The sequence below is a fragment of the Exophiala dermatitidis genome (assembly GCF_000230625.1).
Source record: "Exophiala dermatitidis NIH/UT8656 unplaced genomic scaffold supercont1.2, whole genome shotgun sequence".
Taxonomy (NCBI): domain Eukaryota; kingdom Fungi; phylum Ascomycota; class Eurotiomycetes; order Chaetothyriales; family Herpotrichiellaceae; genus Exophiala; species Exophiala dermatitidis.
In genome coordinates, this window is record NW_008751647.1 from 3961151 (window position 1) to 3977119 (window position 15969).

General features: G+C 51.8%; 5 protein-coding genes across 5 annotated transcripts; 1 reads left to right on the top strand and 4 right to left on the bottom strand.

Annotated features, from left to right (window-relative positions):
- Positions 1-20: 20 nt before the first annotated feature.
- HMPREF1120_02885 (uncharacterized protein) lies at positions 21-3787 on the bottom strand. Its single transcript, XM_009156933.1, has 2 exons — positions 936-3787; positions 21-836 (listed from the first exon to the last, which is right to left on the bottom strand). Exon 2 carries the CDS (start codon positions 657-659, stop codon positions 342-344), a length of 318 nt encoding a protein of 105 aa, XP_009155181.1. The 5' UTR covers positions 660-836; positions 936-3787; the 3' UTR covers positions 21-341.
- Positions 3788-5289: 1502 nt separating this feature from the next.
- HMPREF1120_02886 (uncharacterized protein) lies at positions 5290-9164 on the bottom strand. The gene is made up of 2 exons (XM_009156934.1): positions 6491-9164; positions 5290-6418 (listed from the first exon to the last, which is right to left on the bottom strand). Exons 1-2 carry the CDS (start codon positions 8744-8746, stop codon positions 6272-6274), a joined length of 2403 nt encoding a protein of 800 aa, XP_009155182.1. The 5' UTR covers positions 8747-9164; the 3' UTR covers positions 5290-6271.
- Positions 9165-9706: 542 nt separating this feature from the next.
- HMPREF1120_02887 (uncharacterized protein) lies at positions 9707-12210 on the top strand (the record flags this gene model as incomplete). Its single annotated transcript, XM_009156935.1, has 2 exons — positions 9707-10335; positions 10407-12210. 2 exons carry the CDS (start codon positions 9707-9709, stop codon positions 12208-12210), a joined length of 2433 nt encoding a protein of 810 aa, XP_009155183.1.
- Positions 12211-12543: 333 nt separating this feature from the next.
- Positions 12544-13047, bottom strand: HMPREF1120_02888 (uncharacterized protein; the record flags this gene model as incomplete). The annotated part of the gene is made up of 1 exon (XM_009156936.1): positions 12544-13047. One exon carries the CDS (start codon positions 13045-13047, stop codon positions 12544-12546), a length of 504 nt encoding a protein of 167 aa, XP_009155184.1.
- A 41-nt stretch (positions 13048-13088) lies between these two features.
- On the bottom strand, positions 13089-13611 carry HMPREF1120_02889 (30S ribosomal protein S14; the record flags this gene model as incomplete). Its single annotated transcript, XM_009156937.1, has 3 exons — positions 13089-13151; positions 13253-13424; positions 13502-13611. 3 exons carry the CDS (start codon positions 13609-13611, stop codon positions 13089-13091), a joined length of 345 nt encoding a protein of 114 aa, XP_009155185.1.
- Between the last annotated feature and the right edge of the window lie 2358 nt (positions 13612-15969).

Genomic DNA, 15969 nt, shown 5'->3' on the forward strand with positions numbered 1-15969 from the left:
AGTCTTGATAAACATCGAGAGCTTTGAAACATATCTCACTCATTTATTGAGGCTATTTATTACGGCTCTTCAACCAGGCCACAAGTTTGAGTCATTCATCACCCTTTAGTGGTGACTCTGAAGCGGCCACAAGGTCTGATATTCCCAGCACCCCTCGCCGCTGATAGTGTGCTGCGAGTATTAGGACTAACACGCCTTGACTGCGAAGCCGCCCTTGTCAACAAAAACACCCTCCACAATCTAAACCACCCAAAGAACTCCAAAGAAAAGTGACCTGAGTCATACATTCTATCGTGCCGATAACCTTGCCCCCATTTTGTTTCCCAGCCTCCCATAACCATCTAAACTGAAACGCCGCACCGAAAAAGACTTTTTGATACACAGGTTGTACACGCGTGAGGGTCACGCTCGTGGATTTCCGAAAGAGACTGCGCCGTGCATGCATGCAAAATAATGTCGCCGAAAAACGCTGATAATGGTCCGAGAACGATACTTGTACAGGGTAGTCGAATAGCAGATCGAAGGATTAGGAATCTTGCGAGAAAGCCGACGGTGCTTGACCGATTGTTTGACAGTTGGACGTCGCGATCAAGACTTGTGTGTGTTGCTGATGAAGAGGCCGGAATACCGACGATTCGTGCCAGCAGATGTGAACCCATGTTGACGGGCGGGAAGGATCAGGGGAACCCCAATTTTGCCAGAGTGCCTGTCTCCAAAGACAGACGATATGATGACTTATTTCGCAGGCGGTTTGGGCTTCGGAACCCCGGTAGTGTCGTATCCACCACGACCCATGTTACAAGGAGCGGAACTCGAAGTTGAGGAAGTCATCGTGTCTGAGAATTGAGGTATCAGCAAAGAGTGGTTGTGGATAAGTTGCGCCCTGAAGCTGGCGAACACCGACTTTTATAGGCGGCGGCAGTTGGCAGACTTACAGTGTTGGGGAGGCAACAGTCCAGGCTTGAACTGAGCCAGTGAAGAGCGAAAAAGCCCTTGATGTTGTACAAGATATCGTTAATCGCCCGCTTCAACGTCTTTGTAAGAGGGAACGGAGCGAGTCAAGGGAGGAATGCGGCACGAGCAAAGGAGTCGCGTTCAGAATTTGAGTTTCCGGACTGTCAGAGAGGATCTAGCGCGGCGGTGTGTGGATTGAAGACGGCAAGCGTTCGAAGTAGGATTGCGGACATATAGTACAGGTAGTCTCTCGAGTCTCGGATGGGTGATTGCGCGTAATTGAATACTCGACCGAATGCGGCGCGACTGAGCAGACGGAGCGTTAAGGGGTGGGTGATGTATCGAGTGACTGTGACTGTCAGGTTGAAGTTGGCAGGAAATTCACTAGGGGCCTGGGCCGGGTTTGATCTGCGACAAAAGAAATCAAGACAAGATGTGAATAATATCAACTAAACAAAGAATGTCGAGCGCAGAGGTGCGAGAAAGTCAAGGAACGTGTAACAAAACTTTTTGACACTCGGGAAGGAGATCTAGATGAATTATACCGGAGGGCTCAAGGACAGCTGCAGCTACCCCCTTTCGGTACATCGGATTGACAGGGCAGGTTCCAAACAGGCTTGCTGGTGGAACAGGGAGCTGCAAGGCTTCGCCCATCAGGCCCCAAGTGGATTCTTCCGATGCTGGTGTCGGTGGATCACACAAGGTGTCAGAAGAGCGGATGGTGGGACCCGAAGTCCAGCCACGGAGACTAGAAGTGATCCTTAATGCGACCAGGGAAAGACGAATCGCGGCCTGCAATGAGCGCTAGCCAAAGTCTCCCAGGCTGTCCCGACTGAGTAGCCGGGGAGGCCAGGGTAAAGCAGGATACGTCGCTCTTTCAGGTCCCATATTGGATGGGATTGCGCCCCTTGTCTCGCGGGATCAAACCGGCGAAGCGCCTCATGACGGGTCCAAAGACCGGGGGACTACCATCCGTATATTCGTCTGCTGGTCGAGACTAGGAGAGCGATGGCGGATTGCGAGCTGGATATCCAACGCAAACACTGTCAAACATATCATTTGTTGCCCAGGACTTTATTTCAACCATCCCCTGGTCTGCCATGGTCTTCCCCGATACTAGCTCTGTGTCAAGTTGTATAATTTTATGGTTCGATTCGAGGATGACAAGCGGACAGACAGCTAATGACGCAGAAGAAGGGCATCCGAAGTAACCACTGGACCGATGCGGTGGAGGAGGCTTGGACAAGGACCATGCGGCGTTGGTCCAGGGTTTGCAGGCCGGAGGATAGGCGGCCAGTAGGTCCTTGAGAGGGCGAAATTCGATGGAAACGATCGCAGGGGTCACAACCCTGCGTGTCCAGAACGGCGGGTAAGCAGGGTTGGTTGGTGGCTGGCCCAGATGGGAAAAGGGAGGTTTTGTGTTTGCAAACTAGGAATGTGTCAGCAGTGCCAACCAAGCGCGGGTGAAGTGATGATATCGCTGCTGGCTGGGACCTCAGCCTGTGGTAGGTTGTCTATGGCAGCGGCGGCCTGTGACTGATTGTGGGATGAGTGATTTTCGAACCGCTTCAACAAACAAGAGTGCCTGGTATCTGGCGGATGGGAACCATGTTTCCAAAATGTTTCCAAACTTGGACAACCTGAACACTGGCACCCTAAACAGACCAGGACCTGCTTCCGCGGCCACCGTTGCAGCTCTTCCGAAAGACTAGAAGCGCTAGAAACAATCTGGCGCAGGCACCGAATACTACCTACCTAGGTACAGTAGTATTGTTTCCAAGAGAAGGTAGTAGGGAGCTACGTGATCCGACAAGGACTCACTTGTTGCTATACTGCAGGTACCTACCAGGTACCGTAGGTAGACATGATGCTCTCGTGTGCTGTCCTATTAGTAGTGCTCAGGACTGTTGTTCGATCTCGCACACCTCGCGACCCAAGCGCACTGCACCATGGGCCAAAATGCTAGGTATACTGCGAGCACTCGTTCCTTTCTCGTTGCTTCCTGGGCGCCCGTCCTGGACACGCAAATGCTAGACCATCGCAATTGGCGCCGAATCCGTTGGGAACTGTATGCAAACAACCAGCTGATACTAGTATCGAAGACTCGGATGGTACCTAGGTAGCCATCCTGGGCACTGCTCCCTGTGCCTTGTGTCACTGCCAGTACCGCACTTGGGCTTTTACATTTAATTCAAACCGGAACCTTTACCGACTCGTCGTCTCCTGACCATGCCCAGCTATCACCATACGTGGTGTTCCTCATCTGAGCTGCGGTTCTGATCGAGCCCTCGCTATCGATACCTGCATAAGCGTCCAAACGATCATCATCCCTTCATTCGTCTTTTCTCTACTCTTCCTCGCTCAATATTTCACCCAATGCGTTCATTGTATCCTCCTGCAGTGGGTGGAGTAAGGGCGCTTTTGAAAGCTCGTTGACAGCTGACAATGCTGTCATTGCCGTCGCCGGCTACATCGGATGGGATTAGCTGCGTCGACAAAGTTCGGTTATCGAGCGGAAGTCAAATCGCTGGTAGTCAATTAGGGCGCGCTTGGGCTCAATTGACTGTCGCTGTCGCCCAGCAAGGCAGTTGTGTCGACGCAAGTGTTTGCTCCTCGCCTCGGGAGCGCACAGATAGGTGGACAACGCTTCCGAATGAGCGGAGGGCGGAGATAACCTCCGAACCTAAGAGAAGATATCGGTGAAGGATCGCGAGGCTCTTCTCGATATTCAGCTGCGCTAGAGACTATTATATTTGTTTATCTACTGGTAGGCAGTCGTGAAGGAGCAAAGCGCAGTCTGGCACAGGTTGCTTCGAAGGCCACGGTATACCAGTACTCTGGCAGGCACCTGCAGTTGCACCCACCTCCCCTAAAATAATGCCAGGTGATTTTTCACTTTCCTGGTGTCTGCCACTACTCTGCCACTAATTCACCCATCATTTGGCATGGGCGTCCGTTACCTTACTACTAGCCGATCCTTTGCCCAGCGACAATCCCTCCGCCCCGCGTCCAAGCGCAGTGAGCGACAGTGTAGTAGCAGTTGTACCTCACCGGCGCCTGCGAACCGCGGCCCGCCTGCAATTTTCGTCGACCCTGGTCGGTCTCAGCAGATTGTGCTCAGCTTCCCCGGTCATGTCTGTGGATGCCCCCGCCAGCTAGAAGGCCGCTAGAAATGCGGAAAATGGACCCCGTCTTCCGTCCGCTACGTAGTGGGCCATATCAGGAGTTCAAGTTGTTACCCATTGCACGCGCCAAAAAATTGCCAGCATCCCTTGTCCTCTATGCGATGCTTTTGGGCCTCAAGCAAAGGTTTCCAAGCGTACGGTCCGCCCTCTCCTCGAGAACGAGGTCAACTACGTGCTCTTGCGACTATAAGCCATGTTACTCCAATCTGTCACACAATACCGTCCTTCTCCCCCTTTCGAGTCCGCTGTGACACCACGAAAACCGAGCTACAACCATCCCTCATAGTACATACGTTACCTGAAGGGTAGTCTGTATGGTTGTACAGGCCTGCCGGCAGGCCCTTTCTGATATGGAAGTACGATTGTCCAGGCTAAATGCATGCGGCTACAGGAAATTTGCACAGGTCTACCCGGCAACTGGGTCACCTATTCCACGGCCGTTCCTTCATCAGCACCACCACCGATCTGCCGCACGGTCCCTAATGATAATAATACACATACTCTACCGGGGGCCCTTGGTCATTGAAGACTCGCTATATGGTTCCTATATGAACTACCAATTCTATTTCCAACCTTAGGAAGAACACAAGAAATCTCTGGATAAGAACTACCCTGCAAGTCCGATAACATGGGCCGGGGCACCGGCCTCCCTAGCCCACCTCGTCCACTCCACTGCTAACTTAGGTACTACTGTGCAACTGCTTGGTTGGCCTGTTCGAGTTGGGGGCGCGTTGGCTCATCCGGGATTGTTTGCCCGGATTGATGACCATGTGTCGCCCTGGCCACTGGGTCTTCTTCAGCGACCCATCAACCTGATCTTCGGAAATTATAAGCAGCCCCAGTGAAGTCGCGGGTCCTTTGTACCTGCATTAGGGCGGCGCCCCAAGCGGCAGGGCTCTGCTTGTTACGGATGCGCCATCCTCCACAGGCGTTGCCAGCCATGGCTCTACGGGTGCACAGCCGAAAGCACCCTTTCTTACCCGACGCTCTTCCCAAGCCTGTTGTGGCTGACTTCTGGAAGAATTTCGCTTCATGAGACTCCGCTGTAAAAGCATGAACTCAACAAGAGGGTTGTTCTCTGACAGATCAACACATCATCGTCTCCGAACCGGCCTACCTTTATTTGGCAATCTCTACTCTTTCTAGACTGGGAACCAGACTGGCGCCATTCGACCCTCTGCCGACGCGCTTGTGAAACAGATTCAATGTGGAAGGTGTGTCTGACGACTCGGTCCCAGTCGAGTCTCGGAAGACTACACAGACTATTTCGAAGGAAACACCGACAGTACCGCTTGCAGTGGGATTTGGAAGAGTCGATGTACTTGACAGCGGCAAATCTGCTGTCAAGGTACTTGATCTGCAGGACTCGGATTCGACACGTTCCAAGTCTCTGCTACACTGACCGTAGGCTCGCCAGCTCGCCACTCGACATTATGTAGATTCGGTCGCCTCGCCAGTCCGCTGTGGTCATTCTTTGTCCGGTCTACTCTTACATTTTGTTCATTCCTGCATCCAAGTCGGCTGTCTGAGAGTTCCGCAACGAAGATACGCGGAGTTCCCAGCCCAATAGGGTTTGCATACCGGACCGGAACTTTGCTGCTGACGGCATCGTGCTGCTTCCCCTAACCCAAACATCCGATCTCGCTTCCAGGTATCCCTAGCCAGGGAACTTCCGGCCAGGGGTAGGTCGCCAGGAAGTAATGAAGTACGAAAATACTTGACGTTGCTCCACGCGGAAGGTTGTCGTTTTTTACGGACGCTTCGATTAAATCCATGACACCAGCAGAATTTTGCATTAGCGATCATGGGTTATCAATTTTCGCGGCCATGACCATCCAGGCATACTCAGTTTCTGTTCTGGAGTCCTAAGGTTAGTGTCTCATCGACGGAGATACATCACAAGGCGTGGACCGGCTTGCAATGTGGACTATGCCTCTGGCACATCAAAGAAAGGAACCCAGCTAAGTCATAAGATCGGTAAATGCAGCACTCTGGGGGACAGAATCTAGCCGCTTGATCGAGCGCTGGCATGATAAACTTGCAATTCGCTTCCCACAGCTGGCCTCCAGTGGCATTGGCCGAATCGACAAATCGTAGCAATCATCAGGTCGCTCGGCTTTTACCAGATCTCGTTACTTGATGCCTCTACCTACGAGGCCATTGCTGTTCTCCCCCTTGTGGTATTTCTTTCGGTCGCCCGGACAGTACCACTTTACCGTGCGCGGAGGCAGCTCGGCCAACCCTACACACTCCATATGAAACCATTGGCCATAATCACACTAGAAAGCACATCATTGTCAGTACAGCTGAAGATAACTTGACCAGAAAAGGACAAGATTACAACAACTTACCTTCTCGTCAAGCTCGCAGCAAATCATCTCGCCCCAGCTGACGTCGCCGCATACACAGTATCGCTCCTCGTCGGGGTCGACAATCTCTTGTCGACCATCAACATCGATGCGGATTTGTGGAACGTCTGGCGATGCAGCAGTGGCGGACGCGGCGGGCTTGGGGGTCGATTTCTGCTGTTTCGCCGGCTTGGTTCTCCGCTTGCTCACACTTACTGCAGCCCCGCCGTCCTGACTCGATTGCATCACTGTCCCAGGAGCGTCACGCTTGCTACGCCGACTGGCAGCTGTAGCGGTGGCAGAAGAACCTCTCGGGCTATGTGCATCCGCTGTAGAGAGCCTTTGTCCGGCTACCGAAGGCGTTGCCGACGAACGCGGACGATGTTGTGGCGCCTGTGGTTCAACCGAGGCAGCTGTCGAGCGCCGCGACTGCGGCCTCGAGGGCACCGGAGGAGTCGACTCGGTTTTGGGCGCCACAGAAGTCCGATGGACGCTCGCTGCTCGTGTGGTCGGTGTTGGGGTCGAGGCTTTGGATGGCTGAGAATTTGCCGTCGAGACAGTGAGCTTCAGTGGGATTTTGATAGTGCCTGCACTGAGCCGTGGCGGCTCACTACTCGCCGAAACCGGAGTAGACGTGGGCATTTCCAGCGAACTTGGTCCCAACGGCGAGGGCTTCGGACCCGTCTTCTGCTTCTTCCTCGCCGCATCTGGCTCTGCAGAGGGCGAAGTTGAGGATGCCGGGGTCTCTTCTGCTTTCCTCTTCTTGGACGTCTTGTCGGTTGCTTTCTTGACCACTGTAATGGTCCTGTTAGGAACAGGCGTAGTATTACTTCGCCCCAAGGAGGCAAGGGACGTAAAAGGCGTGGTAAACAGCGTGCGGAACTTGGAGCCAATGTCACCCAGTCTGCGAGCAGCAAGTTCTGCTTCCTGAGCGGCAAGTGCTGCTTGTGACCGGGCAGGATCAGGTTTCTTGTCTTTCTTCGGTTCGGTCTTCTTCACAGTCTTAGGTCTGGAGGCAGACGTAGCACTAGAGACGGGTGCTGGATTCGGCAAGGGGGTAGCCGCTGGCTTTTGATCTTCCTCCGGACCATCGTGAACCTCGTCTGGCTTCTCGCCCTTGTCCGCCTTGTCTGTATGCTGCAACACCTCCACAGTGTCAGCCTTTTCGACCTTGTCGGATTTGTCAGGCTTCTCAGCCTTTGGTCCCAATCGTTCGACGCTATCGATGTCGATGAACGAGGTTCCGTTGGCCTGGGCTTCTGCTTTGGCGCGGTAGTAGTTGTCCCAACCTCGACCACGATCTGCGAGCTCCCGTCTGATCATAACATCACTGGGCTCCCAGGTGTGATTCTTCTTCATCTTTTTCCTCAACTTGTACATTTCATATTCGGTCAGATGTGTCCAAGGCTTGTACTTGCTTCCGATCTCGGCATCTTCGGGCGGAGGGGTGGGTTTGCGGTATGTCTCGGTTGGCTCCCGTGCTGGCCGGCTCTTCTCTGATGTCACAGCTGCCCTTTGCTTGAGCTGTGACACAGAAGGCGCAGGAGTAGAAGGAGGCCTTGGTGGCTTGAATTTGAGAACTGGCCGCGGGGGAGGAGACGGTTGCGGTGGCGGAGATTCCCAATCCGATACTTCTGTGCTCGCAATAGGCGAGTCGGGATCATACGGCGGCATGACTTCTCCAGGAACAGTGACACGACGACCACGCGGTCTTTTCAGGATCGCAGAAGCGACTGCATTGCCGCCTCGAGGCGGGATCAAGGTCAGTCTGGTGGAGGTGGAGGTACCATTTTCGAGCTTTCTCCCGCTTCGCGAGCGTTTGGCGGCCTGCTGAGTAGACGCTGGAGGTTGGGGACTTGGATCGCGCGACGGCGGTTTGGGGATTGCATGTAGTTTGGCGATGATGCTCTTCAGTCTGTTGTGATGTCTGTCCACCACGTCGAATAGCCGACACGCTTCTGCATACGAGTTCTCTCGAGCGCTGAGCGCATGATCCAAATGACTTGATATTTGGGACCGGAGGTCCTGGGCGTCTGGCTTCTCTGCAGGTGGGATGGAAGGAAGTGATCCGTAGGTTCTTGTAAGGCCGTTCACAGCATCGGCGCTATCGAGGTATCTTTGGTCAAGACCACGGATTAATGTGAGTGATCGAATTAGGTCGGAGGGGAGGTATTCGGTGTAGTCGAGAAAGTCTGTCACGGCAGCCTGGGCGTCCGGGTCGATATGGCGATCGCTGGCGATGTCGGCCATCGTCAGCATTAGGGCGAACTGACTGTTATCGTGGGCAATGCATGGACTCGAGCGGATAATGAAATAAGTTCCTCTGCTAGAGGGTGTAGGCAGTTGATATCTCCACTGCTGTGACTTGTAGAGACAGTGGTTGATCACTGAGACGAAATAGATGTTTCCATCTCAAGTCCGCAATTTCTCGGACACGACTCTGCGCAGTGATGATAAATCCGCCCTTGACAAAAGCTGTTCGAGAAGTCGTGTTGTAGACGCAGGCTATCCTCGGTCCGTATCCTCACTTCGAGTGGCACCGACTTGTAACGCGCATGCCAACATGTATATTGTCTGCGCGTGTCAAGGCGGTGAGACCGGGCAAAATGGTGAGCCTCTGCTTACATAATCATGGCTGATGTGGACATGCCACTTCAACTTTACGGGAGTGTCCGAGTTCTACAATGTTGTAACCTGACTACTAGTAGATGCCTGGAGTATCTTTCAGCCTCACCTTCTCTGTATGTGGAAGGGTGTTCAAGTTGGGCTCCGCAGCTTTTGAGGCTGTAGTAGAGCATGCGGCACTACTAAAGGGAGTGACTGCAGGCAGCGGTGAAATTCACTGCAGGTTTCCGCCCTCTGATATTCTGCGACAATAGAGTGACGCGCTGCGCTGCATACTATCTCAGGTCTGATGTGGCTCTCCTTCACTACTTCTACCGCGAGTGAATCTTGCGTTGAAGTTCCACACTGTGCACTTTGACCTGTATCTTTGTTTTCTCCTCCCACCTCAAAAATCGCGGACTCAAATCGTCTTATTGGACTTCTCTGGTACTGCTTCTCCTTTCGACTGTAGTTCCCATTGACTCAGGGTTACAGCGTCGCGCCGTCCTGCTCCATCCTTTACCTCATCTCGCGGCTGTCAGCGCAATCAAACAGCAGACGGAGGCTATGACTAGAAAGAAACATCTTCCGCCCCCACCTCTACAAGCCACCAAAATGGCAGAAGAACAGAGCACACCCGCCCGTGATCGTCTGAACCAACTCTTCTCTGGCTGTCCTAGGCCGGCTCCACCAGATCCTGGCAAACCTCATTTCTCCGAGGTCGAACTTGACAAAAAGACAGCTCAAGACCAGGAACCATGGACCATCCCTGCGACAGCACAATATCCCCGCCAAATCGTACACCCTCCGCAGCCTGAGAGAAACACTGACTGCCTCACAAGCTCTGACGATGAAGATGATTATGTCGCAGCGTTCAAACCAAAGGTGCAGGTGTCGATGAAGCCGGCATCAGACTACCCTGGCAGTTCGCGCCGGTCTGCCCTCCCGCATCACAATCCTCACAACACTCCTGCAGTCTCCTATGATGGAGTTGACGAATCTATTTCTTTTGTCCCAGGGGGCAAGGTGTCATCCAAGGGCAAGGGCAAAGATGCCGATCTGGAAGAGCGAGTGTCTGCCAACCCTGACTATGCATGGCCCACTTCACCATATCCGGTCAAAGGGGTTTTCTGCCAGTTCTCACTTGCAGCAGCATTTCCCTACAAGTACATGAACGACAAGAACGACCGGGTGTCCAGACACTTTTTCGCCCAGAACAAGTTTTACCAAAATACGTGGGACCTGTGAGTGATCTGTTAACCAATTCGCCCACACCACAGGCATGCTGTCATGGTCCCAACTAACAACGAACCAGGTTCTATCTGTACCCACCATACACCCTCAGTTCAAAGCCAATATTGCTGGTCCCATATGCACAATTCGCGGCCCTTGCCATACGAATCAGTGAAGCTTTCAATGTCCCTATTTCAGTGCCTCCCTTCCCCTTCACACTTACCTTCTATGACGACGGCACTCCGCGACCACGGTTCATTGGCATATCCAGGTCGAGAGATAAGGCTAGGGAACTTCAAGATCGCATCCCTCCTCCATCTGTTGGCCATGGTGAGTGTCCTGATGACGCCAGCCCCGAGGTTAGGCAAAACTTCGAGGCGTTCAGAGCGATGTGCCAAGATGCGCTTGCGGCAAGCAAGAGAAAAAGCCCGCTTTTCAAGCAGAAGAAGAAAGAAGAGGATCGCTTACTCACGTATCGGGATTGGTATTCGCAGCTGAGGAGAGCCCAGAGATATTTTGGATTGCGCCGCAGACAAGCCAAACCCCAGCCACCCCCTGCAAATCTGCCATGGACCGAAGAACAACAATACCATCTACAGCAGATCAGAAAGGCACACAATACTCTGGATCCCCTTGATGTCAATCTGCCGGCACCGTTTCCCTTTGAGAAACAGCCTGTGATTATTGCCGTCGACATAGAATCCTACGAAAGAGACCACAAACTCATCACTGAGATAGGTGTCAGCACTTTGGACACACTGGACCTTGTCGACCTTCCACCTGGTGAAGGTGGCAAAAACTGGACAAGCCAGATTCGCTCTCGCCATTTCAGAATCCAGGAGCGTGCGCACATGGTCAACAAAGACTTCTGCACCGGTAACCCTGACGCCTTTCAATTCGGGAAATCAGAGTTTGTTGCCCTCAGCGAGGCTGCTGCAAAGGTTGACTCTTGTTTTGAATGGCCATTTTCTGTGCAATTCAAGCATCCAGGCTTGTCAGGTTGGTGGGACATCACGAGAATAAGCTCTGAAAGTGAACAAGTGGACTCGAACGAGCCTCCTGCAATGTCTGCCGGCGTCAGCATCGGGCTATCCAACAGTGAGCAAGCTCAAGCCAATCGGGCAGCTGGTGCGCGTGTATTGCAAGGACTCGAGGATCCGGATACCATCAAAGATGCCCTCGATCAGGCCGACAAGGTTCCCACAATCCCTGAGTTTCTCCAACGTGGCTCGAAAGAACGCAATATCATCCTTCTTGGACACGATATCGAAAGCGATCTCGCGTACTTGCGGGTATTGGGAAGCAAAATCTTCTCGCCATCCCGTGCTACATATCCTGTAGCTGCAATGAATGCTGATGAAGGAGCGTTCCAAATCCTGGCTTCTATCGTCGAGGCCCTGGACACGGCCAAGTTGTACCGAATCCTCAAGCAAGAGAAGCAGAACCGCAAACTGGGATCAATTCTGCACGACCTCGGCATTCCATATGATTTCTTGCACAATGGTGGGAATGACGCCCGCTACACGATGGAGGCGTTGGTTGCCATGGCGATCAAGGACCGTCTTGAGGAGGACAACCCCGATAAGGAACGACGCGTCTCTACGACAGAAAACCAAGCCTCAGATATGGCTGATATGCCTGATCCGGCGCATTATGGAGGATGGAATGCGATTGGTGAGAAGGCTGATGGCACAGTTTCCGCTTCTGCCGCGAGCATGATGCCTGCCAACGACGAGCCCGAGTCCGATGCTTATGAAGCAGCGATCCTAGCTCCTTCGGATTATGGGTCTCCTCCTAAGGAATTGGATCCAGAGATTGTCGCTGTAATGGAGCGCTTGAAGATGGACACGACCTGTGATTATGAGGAACCCAAGCGTCGGTTCTAGGCTGGTACCAGCAGGGGGTTCCAGATAAGGGGATGAGATGAGCTACCTTATGGAGCTGTGTACGCGTACGATTGCGATAGAAGGGCTGAGAGCAGCGATAGAAGGGCCGGTCGAGCGAACATGCCGTGGTAGGCTTGAGATCCGCTCGCGTGACGGAGACGGTCACCAGGACCGGGTTATGAACTGTACGATTAGATGATTCCGCGAGATAGACATGGACAGAAATAGAGATGGACAGCGTTGCCAAAATTGTAAGCTTAAGGTTTTATTAAGTAGTCCACTGCAATTGCTGTACACCATCCCACTCAACACCAGCGGACTCAAACAGATGTTCTATTCGCACCCGGTATACGAAAGCATGGGCCGCCGCGTGGTCTTCAAGCCTCCGTCCAGCATACCTAAGGAGCTGGTGACCAATGCATGTTGGCTGCCACTGTGCAAATGATATTCGGTGTGTCTGGAGCGACCTTTACCATGGGAGTTTGACCAAGGTAGGAGCCCCGATTTCGAGTCTGTTCTGCGGCAATGGAGCCGCGTAGGCATGCAGTGGGAAGACCCATACATTATGTTGGATTGTAGCTGTGATGTGATTGCCCTTTGCCTTGGTAGTAGTAACCACCAGTTCAAGTCCACATTCAGGGCGAGATTAGATTCACGTCGATTACGCCATTCATTCAAGCCAGGACTCATGGCATGGCACACTCTGCTGCCAGCTGTTGGCTCTGGCTGGTTCGCCTCTAGACGTTTTTGTATTTTCCCCATGATATGAAGACTCTTGTTCCTAATATTTGTATTGTATCCTTCCGACGCCGTCCCATGCTGTGCTGTGCTGTGCATTTATACATATTTTTAAAGATGGCAATAATAAGCAGGACAGGCTACCAGCTTGCCTTTTTGACACCAGGTAGATTTCCTTCGAGAGCGTTGACTCGGAATTGATACTGTAGAGCAGAAACAGTCAGTACAAAAGGACAAGGGAAATCCGACTGTAGACCGTAGACCGCGCGATCTGCTCCGCCAAACGTCCTCGACTTGAACTTACCCGACCCATCCTAAACGCCCTGAAAACACCCTTGGCCACACCTCCCATTGTACATCTGTTCTTGATCTGCGTCGGTCGCGTGTAGCAGTGCATCTGGGCCAGTTGGAGCTGTGCTTGTGTCCGTATCCGCTGGGGTAAGGAGGTGTTTCGGATGATGTAGCGGAGGGCTTGTCTACAGCACGGAAACATTGGTCAGATTATACATTACTTCTTGGAAGGTTTTTGAGGTGTTGATGAGTGTGGTATTACCGCTGAGGTTCAAATTGCTCATAGACCTTCCGCTTCGTGTGGTCGCGGATGATTTTGACGTTGATGAAGCCGCCTAGGTCGAGTTTCTTTGCGCGAAAGGCTGCTGCCATGATGAACCGGAGTGGATTGGGTTGGATTGCGCCCGGCGGTTCCGCTTGCTTGCGCAAACGCACAGGTGAGGGTTGTCTCGAAGAAGAGGAAGGCGAGGTCGGGGGACTCTCGTTGGGCGATGCGATGGTCAGGCTGGGTGTGCTGAAGTGTTCAATGCGATTTCATGACCCCGGCTTGAAGCGATTGGAAGCATCGCGGCGGCCGACAATGGTACCGCAGTCTTCACCGGCCTTGGCGGTCACGTGTGATCATGGTTTGTACGGTCGATCTCAGGGCGAAGGGGTACATAGTACTTATACTGTCGAGTAGTGTGACCGTACCACATTTTGAATTCTTCATCATGAACCTCCTTTCGTTTGATTGAACCGATATTACTACTACGCACGTACATTAACAACAGAGGACGGCCTGTGGTATCTACAATGTCACAGTCACATGGAGTAGTTTGTTATCTCATACTGTTCTGCATCGCGTCGATCTCAAGCTTCTCGATCCGACTCGAAATGGAGCTGCCTCGACGAATTGACCTGTTCCCTCGTCTACAGTTAGGTGCCCGAAGTCCACGCATCGCTAGCGCGTTTTTTACAAAACGCGCACGCGTCTCCTACCTTCTTCCTCTTTAATACGCAACTATGCCTCAACAAGTACCTCTAGGGCTAATCGACGTAAATTATAGGCGCGGATACGAGCTCTCTCCCTATTTACGATCTAAAATCGAAGGTATACGCGACGTAGGCGCCTTATAGAAGGTTATAAGCGATATATATAACGTATCGATCCGTACGGCGCGTATAATAGTTTAATTAAGCGAAACTCGAATTGGATTAGCGTTACGCCTACGCTCTAGGCGCCCTTCTCTTTTATCTAAACGCGATAAGAGAATACTTCTTTGTCTAGTAAGACTAAATCCGCGGTAGACGTACCGTCGTCTTATTTATAAATCCGGTGTTAGTATAAAGCGCTATATAGTCTCGCGCTTTTTTAATTAATTCGGAATAAAGAAGTAGCTAGTTAAGAAAAGGCCTCTTCTATAGAAGGCGTACGCGCTTAAGTATAAGAACTTTACGAAAAGATATAAAAATTAGACTACGGACGCCGAGGGCGAGTAGAGTAAGGTTCGATTCTCCGACGAGTATTCTATCGAAAGAGGCTCTAGTAGGGTATCTATCTTTATATTCCGTACGCTAACGTAGAAGTAGGAGAAGAAGATAATAGACTCTTAACCTAAAGGTAAGGAGTCAGGACGTCTCTATTATAGTTTAGGGCGCTATTTAGCTCGATAGTAGATTAGATCTCGTAGTAATAGAGCGAGACGAGAAGGCGCCTAATTAGGGATATACCGTACGCTCGTACGTAGCTATACTAGATAATTAAGTTAAATTAACTATCGAGGATTTAGTCTCCGGGTAATATCTTTATATAGAATAACGTATCTATTTATATAGCTAGTCGGGTTAATAAATAGTTCGAAACTTATAGTATATCGCGGCTTAAATAGCCTCTCTATTCGCCGGATCTTAATCCGATCGAATACGTCTAGGCGATCCTTAAATAGCGTCTAAAGGAATACTACCTATACCTACTCGAGCTCGGTAACTCGTAAGAGGCTCTTAATGAATTCGTAAAGGTAATAGTGGAGGAGTGGAACGCTATACCGTAGGAGTAAATCGACGAAATAATAAGGTCAATGTCACGAATGCCGATGCCAACTGCCGACAACTTGCATCCCTCGGCTATTCGGACAGAGCTGAGAGATATGAACTGGACACGCCCCGTATAAGAGAGCTTTCCTTCTCTCATGCTTCGAGTCGTGTACAACCATAGGGTTAAGGAGCACTTAATACCAATTGAAGACTTTATCGCTGTACTCTGCCTATTCCTGGCATTAGGCGTTCCTAACAGTCGATTTGTACGCGCGTAAATAGCGTGCTGGACGCTGACGGCTGGTATACACGCTTTGAAGAAGCACTAGGCTCTGTAAATAGCGCTATTTACAGAGCACTAGGATAAGCATAGTCGATAGCAGTTGAGAGCGTTAAAATCGAGCAAGTCTGTGGCGAGTAAATGGCTGTTGAATAGGAGGGTATTCGATACGGGTGGGGTGCGGAAATGACCCGCTGCGTAGACTTCGGGCATAGGACTGTATTTCCGCTTCTGTGCTTCTGAATGTTTAACTGTATCACAGCCAACGAGATACGCTGTCATTGGCCACGGTTGTATCAGCTGAAAGTCTGAGTCACTCTTGAAGAGAGGTTGGTTTCCGTACCAGTTTCCTTACCAGGCCAAGCTCCCTCTCTGGCGCTTGTCAGTGGCTGAAAAAGCGCTGCAAACATGACTCACGCGGTCGGACCATTTAT

Bases quoted from the DNA above. Each gene is read 5' to 3' on its own strand.
- HMPREF1120_02885 (XM_009156933.1), bottom strand. From the start codon at position 659: ATGGGTTCACATCTGCTGGCACGAATCGTCGGTATTCCGGCCTCTTCA.
- HMPREF1120_02886 (XM_009156934.1), bottom strand. From the start codon at position 8,746: ATGCTGACGATGGCCGACATCGCCAGCGATCGCCATATCGACCCGGAC. The intron at 6,419-6,490 runs GTAAGTTGTTGT...TGTGCTTTCTAG, and splicing joins GCTGCGAGCTTGACGAGAAG to TGTGATTATGGCCAATGGTT.